This window comes from Aphanomyces astaci, assembly GCF_000520075.1.
Source record: "Aphanomyces astaci strain APO3 unplaced genomic scaffold supercont1.32, whole genome shotgun sequence".
Lineage (NCBI taxonomy): Eukaryota > Oomycota > Saprolegniomycetes > Saprolegniales > Verrucalvaceae > Aphanomyces > Aphanomyces astaci.
The window spans coordinates 176,782-184,123 of NW_009798295.1; the positions used below are offsets into that span (position 1 = coordinate 176,782).

The window sequence follows — 7,342 nt, forward strand, 5'->3', positions numbered from 1 at the left end:
GAGGGGGTGCACATAGTTTGCCGGTTGTGGAGTCAATGGGAGAAGTGGGGGGTCCGGGTGAGTGGCAGCGACCATGGGGATGGAGTACGTGGACCAGAGCAGGAAGCTCAGTATCCACTATAATACAGACCAGGGGCGGTGCCGGGGTGTCGGTGGTCTGACCCGACACCCCGGGGTTAGTTTGACCCCATGGTGTCGTTGGGGTCCGTCCCCATGGAGTCATCGGGTCCGGTTGGCTGGTTCAGTTGAACGGAATCATCTGGTGCTGGGGGAGAGGACGTCAGCGTAGGCTGGGTGGGGTACGCGGCTGGTGGTCCGGTCGCAGGGGTGCCTAGGGCGGCGAGGCCAGCAAGTTGGGAGGATACACTTTGCATGGCTTGCATTAGGGTGCGTAGACTGGATTCGATGATGGGGAGGCGTTCGGCCATTGCCGCTTGGTGGGTGCCCTGTTGTGTGATGGTGGTTTGCAGGCGATTTTGCGCCTCCGTCAATGTGCGCTGGTCCTGGGATTGTTGGTGTTCAGCAGCCTCACGGAGGCGGCGTTCTTCGAGTAGTCGCGCATCGAGGGTGGTGAAGGCTGCACTGGTGGCAGAGACTAAGGCTGTGAGTGCCTCCTTATCCGCGCGGAGGGTATCGACTTCCTGCTGGAGTGGGGCTGTGGCCTGGACGATACGGTGGTCCACATATGTGGAGAGTTCCCGACGGAGGTGTGGGACGAGGTCCGTGGTCGGGCCTGACGCGTGCAACGGTTGTTGAGAGGGGTATTGCCAGGATTGGGGTGTGTGGCTGACCGTGGTGGAATGTTGAGAGACCGAGCGGCCTGCTGGAGTGTGCACACTCTTACTGCGGGAACGTGCTCCCGGACTATTGGTGCCACGGGGAGTGGATTTATGTCGAGATGCGCTGCGTGTACGGTCGCGGGGGTCAAGGTATGTAAAGCGGGCGCAAGGTTTGCCCTGGTGATCCTGGCGGCCACAGTCGGAGCATTGCATTGCCACCGCTGTGGTACGTGGGCGGCCCATGAGTACGTGGAGCTGGACAGCTATATTACGGACGTAGAGGCGGGTGGTCCCATGTGGGCCTGAGACGTTCCATAGGAAGGCTGCCGGGGATGGGGAGTCAAAGGTGAGGGTTGCGTAGTCGTCGATAATGTCCACATCAGGGGAGGGGAGCCATGTAGTGCCGCCAGGATGTCCGCAGGCGTGGTAAATGTAGGGAGAGGGCCGATGCGAACTTTGGTGGCGACGAGTTTGGTTGCACTGAGGGATAAGGGGTGGAAGAACGTGGAGGAGGGGTTGTCCCAGCTGAGGTCACGCAGTGGGTGTAGCTTCATGGAGGGAGGAACCTGGTCCAGGCGGTTTGTTCCAGCAGCATGCAGGCGGTAGTTGGCATAGACAGTTTCGGCCATGGTTTGGCTGGGGAAGACAAGACGGAAGCGGTAGTTGCCCTCGGTGGGCCAGTTGACACACCCAATGGCCGCCCGATGGTCCCGCGGCCCGTGGGCGCCAGACATACGGGAGTAGCTCTGGATGATGGCATCCGTGGCCCCAAGGGCGCGGAGGGCACAGAGTATGTCAGCCGGAGCGAGTTTAGACCGGTTGCGGTATTCCAGCTGGTGGTAGGATAGCCCGTTGCTGAGGACTCCAGCATACTGGTATAGCATTACGACGGAGATATCCCGGAGGAATATGTATCCACGTCGTGGGGCTGCCCAGGCGAGGGCGGTGCGTTGAATGGGGGTTCCCAGGAGCTGCTGCCTGTGTTCACTGAGTCCGCCGTGGAAGGTGAGCCCGAAACGCTCCTCGCAGATTGCCTCGATTTCCTTCCGAAAATTGACGATGCTGAGTGGGTTGTCCGGCTGCTGAAGCGACGGGTTGATAGTAAACTGGATCCGAACCATGGTCTCGGAGAAGTGTTGTTCGATATCCGCAATCTCCACGGGAGTAAATCCTTGGAAGAGGTGTGCTTCGCGTTCCCAGTACATGGTCATTGTGCGGTATAGGATCGGTTGTCCTTCATCGTAGAGGTTGCGTAGCCCTGGAAACTGGAGGGCAGAGTTGGCATCATATTCGTCCAGGTCTTCCTCGTGTGAGGGTGGGTCAGTGTAGTCCTGCGGGGGCTGTGCAGGGTCAAGGGGACCTGGCTGGTAGGACGGGGTAGGCGGGTAGAGCATAGCGTGGTGGCGTTTGGATGGTGGTAGCGTGAAAGAGGGGTGGGCTAGGTCCAGGTCTGGATCAACTTCGGAGTGTGGGCGTTTGGTAGGTAGATGGATAACTGAGCCGGTGGGTGAGGTGGCCCGGTACGCGGCCTGTCCCATTGGTTCCATTGGCTGGTCGGGGGCCGGTCCTAGTCGGGTGGGTTGCTGTGCCGAATCGTGTACCGAGGGTGCCGTTTGGCCGTTGGGCTGTGTGTGTGGTAATGGCCGGTTGTCCGGGGATGGTGGTGGCCTAGAAAGGGGTGGGACAGAGCGCGGGTGCATGTTAGATGTGCCTGGTTGTGCAGTGTGCTCATGGTGGAGAAGGCTCAAAGACTGGGCCTGCGTGATTTCTGGCTGAACGATGCCAGGTGGTCTTGGTGATGGGTGGGGTGATGGGTGAGGAGTAGGGTCTGCTGGGAGTGGGACATTGGTACGATTGTGTGCCCCGGGGTGCCACGGAGCCGTGTTAAGACATGGAAGGGGTGTGGTGGCTCGAAAACCCGTGGGCCATAGGGTGGTGCGTGTGGGTGTTGTGGCAATTGTGGTGCGGTTGGTTGGTAGCAACATGGCAGGAGTCAAGGGAGGTGGAGAGGCAGTGGTAATGGATGGTGTGAGACAACTGGTCGGTAGAGGGGTGGCCTGGGTAGGAGGTGGATGTGGTGTAGTAGTGGGATGATGACAGGTTGGCTGGGTGGCGAGTACAGTATTGGTTGCCCTGGTATTGATTGGCTGTGGTGGTAGGGGATGGATGGTTTGGTGCGCTTGGTCCGTTGGTCCTGTGTTATCAGGGTTCTGTGTTCTTCGCCACGCCGTGGGGATCGAGCTTTGCGTGGAGGAGCTGCGGGTGGGCTTGGTGGAAGTAGGTGTGGTTAACGTGGCAGTGTATGGGGCCGGGTCTTGGGCGGGCTTAGAGGGCTGGTCCCGAGGTGGTGTAGTGGGCGGGGATGACTTGCGAGCGGGTCGGGGACGGATGGGTTTATCATCCTCAGAGAGGTATTGGGCTGGGGTGGACGTTTGGTGGGCGTGGGTGTTGTGCCGGGATGGGCGGGGTTGGTGCGTGAGAGGCCGCGTGGCAGCGTGATTGGCACGGATGCGATCCTGTCGGGCCAGGAATTTATCTGCAGCTATCTTGGAGCGTAGCTGGCTTATGGTTAGCGGTGTGGTGGCAGGGGGCTGGGTCGTGTCAGGGTCCGAGTCCGGTTCTGAAGAGGATGAAGGGAGCGGGGCGCGGATTATGCCAGTAGCTGGCACAAGGGTGGGCGTAGGTATACCGTTCCGGGTGACGAAGACTGTAACCATGGGGGTTGTCGTGGGCTCGAACGTAGTTGAGGTTGGTGGTGGTCGTCCTGGGGTCAGGCGGAGGGGGGACCATGGTCGTGTCTGTGGGCTGTGAAAGTTGTTTCTCGGGGCGCCGCGACCCACTTGCGGGTTACCAGGTATATTTGGGAATGCACAGTAACAACTGTAGTACGTAATTACATGTACATCTGATTTTGTAATAGTCACTAAACTTCATGAAAGTAGTACAGCACCTCTCCTTTCTTCAACCAGACCCTTATGCACGTGTAGTCGCCACGAGGCGACACCGAGAACACTCATTTCAGCTCCCATCTGACCACTCCGAGTGGATGACCGACACCCAAATGGCGGACTTTAACACTCCGCGACATCGGGTTCAGTGACATTGGTTCACCGATGGTGAGCGAATCCGCGTGCTCGAGTTGGGGGTGGGTCGCCAGTCCCAGAAAAGCACCCCCATGGACGTGCCCTTCAAGAAACAACTCAAAATAGCAGCTTCGGTGAGATTTTTGAATGAAAACTGTCCATGACCCAAAGCACTGTAACTAAGTTAATGGAAAAAATGATAGGGTAGTTATTATGTTACGTTAGGATTGCATCGTACAGTACTGTACTAGTATACCGAAGTCATTTGCAAAAATGATAGGGAAGTGTATTATTTTTATGTTAACGTTAGTACTAGTATTGCATTATAGAGCACTGTACTAGTATACCGAAGTCATTTGTCGACCGAGGTCACGAGAAACTCTGGGAGTGCCAAATAAGGCTCCTTAACGAGTTTGTCAATGAGTCGTTAACAGAGCAGTTCATGCTGGTTCCAAGACTAATTCAAGACCTCATCGGAAATATCGGATATCCATATGGTCTGTTTTAGGCGCTCGTCACCAAGTGGTTAGCCAATTAGAATTGAGAAATCGGTTTGACATGATCAAGCTTCTTATTTGACTTGAAAAAAAGTTGACTAATCTATTTATAAAGATTGCTTGGATTCACAGTTAATCTAAATATATCCGAATACAGAGTTAGTTGGTCGTACTGTATTTCCTAGGGGGTTGTATTTTTCCCCGGTTCGCCGTAACGTTTAACAGTAAAACCGTGAGAAACGACACCACATCAGGGAAACGTTGCTCGCACATTGTACTTGACCATTGCGAGGGAACTAGCAACTATCCACGACATTTCGAAATGTCCGTCGTAGATCTAGATTCCTATCCGTTGATTACCTGTACTCAACAGGGTACATATTGACACGAGTTCAAGGTGAACCACTCAATCAAGAGATACTTTCAAGCACAGGGTAGTAGGGGTAGGGGATTATTCGTAAGCATACGCAACGTTACAAAATCTCATCAGCTAAAAGAGTATCCGAATGTGATATTTCCCTCATTGAAACAGTATTTCGGATCAAAACAACAGGGGAACTGTTTTAATGAGGGAATTAATCTGCATTTAAGAGGTTTAGTATCGTGAACCAATAGTTCCCCCAACACCCGTGTCAACTTGGTATGTCTTGTCATTTCCGATTTCCTCACGTTCGTGCAATGAAGTTCATCCCCCTCTCTGTTGGGGGTGGGTCGCCAGTCCCAGAAAAGCACCCCCATGGACGTGCCCTTCAAGAAACAACTCAAAATAGCAGCTTCGGTGAGATTTTTGAATGAAAACTGTCCATGACCCAAAGCACTGTAACTAAGTTAATGGAAAAAATGATAGGGTAGTTATTATGTTACGTTAGGATTGCATCGTACAGTACTGTACTAGTATACCGAAGTCATTTGCAAAAATGATAGGGAAGTGTATTATTTTTATGTTAACGTTAGTACTAGTATTGCATTATAGAGCACTGTACTAGTATACCGAAGTCATTTGTCGACCGAGGTCACGAGAAACTCTGGGAGTGCCAAATAAGGCTCCTTAACGAGTTTGTCAATGAGTCGTTAACAGAGCAGTTCATGCTGGTTCCAAGACTAATTCAAGACCTCATCGGAAATATCGGATATCCATATGGTCTGTTTTAGGCGCTCGTCACCAAGTGGTTAGCCAATTAGAATTGAGAAATCGGTTTGACATGATCAAGCTTCTTATTTGACTTGAAAAAAAGTTGACTAATCTATTTATAAAGATTGCTTGGATTCACAGTTAATCTAAATATATCCGAATACAGAGTTAGTTGGTCGTACTGTATTTCCTAGGGGGTTGTATTTTTCCCCGGTTCGCCGTAACGTTTAACAGTAAAACCGTGAGAAACGACACCACATCAGGGAAACGTTGCTCGCACATTGTACTTGACCATTGCGAGGGAACTAGCAACTATCCACGACATTTCGAAATGTCCGTCGTAGATCTAGATTCCTATCCGTTGATTACCTGTACTCAACAGGGTACATATTGACACGAGTTCAAGGTGAACCACTCAATCAAGAGATACTTTCAAGCACAGGGTAGTAGGGGTAGGGGATTATTCGTAAGCATACGCAACGTTACAAAATCTCATCAGCTAAAAGAGTATCCGAATGTGATATTTCCCTCATTGAAACAGTATTTCGGATCAAAACAACAGGGGAACTGTTTTAATGAGGGAATTAATCTGCATTTAAGAGGTTTAGTATCGTGAACCAATAGTTCCCCCAACACCCGTGTCAACTTGGTATGTCTTGTCATTTCCGATTTCCTCACGTTCGTGCAATGAAGTTCATCCCCCTCTCTGTTGGGGGTGGGTCGCCAGTCCCAGAAAAGCACCCCCATGGACGTGCCCTTCAAGAAACAACTCAAAATAGCAGCTTCGGTGAGATTTTTGAATGAAAACTGTCCATGACCCAAAGCACTGTAACTAAGTTAATGGAAAAAATGATAGGGTAGTTATTATGTTACGTTAGGATTGCATCGTACAGTACTGTACTAGTATACCGAAGTCATTTGCAAAAATGATAGGGAAGTGTATTATTTTTATGTTAACGTTAGTACTAGTATTGCATTATAGAGCACTGTACTAGTATACCGAAGTCATTTGTCGACCGAGGTCACGAGAAACTCTGGGAGTGCCAAATAAGGCTCCTTAACGAGTTTGTCAATGAGTCGTTAACAGAGCAGTTCATGCTGGTTCCAAGACTAATTCAAGACCTCATCGGAAATATCGGATATCCATATGGTCTGTTTTAGGCGCTCGTCACCAAGTGGTTAGCCAATTAGAATTGAGAAATCGGTTTGACATGATCAAGCTTCTTATTTGACTTGAAAAAAAGTTGACTAATCTATTTATAAAGATTGCTTGGATTCACAGTTAATCTAAATATATCCGAATACAGAGTTAGTTGGTCGTACTGTATTTCCTAGGGGGTTGTATTTTTCCCCGGTTCGCCGTAACGTTTAACAGTAAAACCGTGAGAAACGACACCACATCAGGGAAACGTTGCTCGCACATTGTACTTGACCATTGCGAGGGAACTAGCAACTATCCACGACATTTCGAAATGTCCGTCGTAGATCTAGATTCCTATCCGTTGATTACCTGTACTCAACAGGGTACATATTGACACGAGTTCAAGGTGAACCACTCAATCAAGAGATACTTTCAAGCACAGGGTAGTAGGGGTAGGGGATTATTCGTAAGCATACGCAACGTTACAAAATCTCATCAGCTAAAAGAGTATCCGAATGTGATATTTCCCTCATTGAAACAGTATTTCGGATCAAAACAACAGGGGAACTGTTTTAATGAGGGAATTAATCTGCATTTAAGAGGTTTAGTATCGTGAACCAATAGTTCCCCCAACACCCGTGTCAACTTGGTATGTCTTGTCATTTCCGATTTCCTCACGTTCGTGCAATGAAGTTCATCCCCCTCTCTGC

General features: G+C 50.8%; 2 protein-coding genes across 2 annotated transcripts in view; one reads left to right on the forward strand and one right to left on the reverse strand.

The window, feature by feature from the left end:
- Positions 1-1,042: 1,042 nt before the first annotated feature.
- On the reverse strand, positions 1,043-3,496 carry H257_11116 (hypothetical protein; the record flags this gene model as incomplete). The annotated part of the gene is made up of 1 exon (XM_009837955.1): positions 1,043-3,496. One exon carries the CDS (start codon positions 3,494-3,496, stop codon positions 1,043-1,045), a length of 2,454 nt encoding a protein of 817 aa, XP_009836257.1.
- A 3,787-nt stretch (positions 3,497-7,283) lies between these two features.
- The window catches only part of H257_11117 (hypothetical protein), a gene marked incomplete at both ends in the record, with an annotated part of 2,638 nt that continues 2,579 nt past the window's right edge, over positions 7,284-7,342 (forward strand). The window contains one exon of the mRNA XM_009837956.1: positions 7,284-7,310. Coding sequence (XP_009836258.1) covers positions 7,284-7,310 — 27 coding nt within the window. The remainder of the gene's footprint in view (positions 7,311-7,342) is intronic.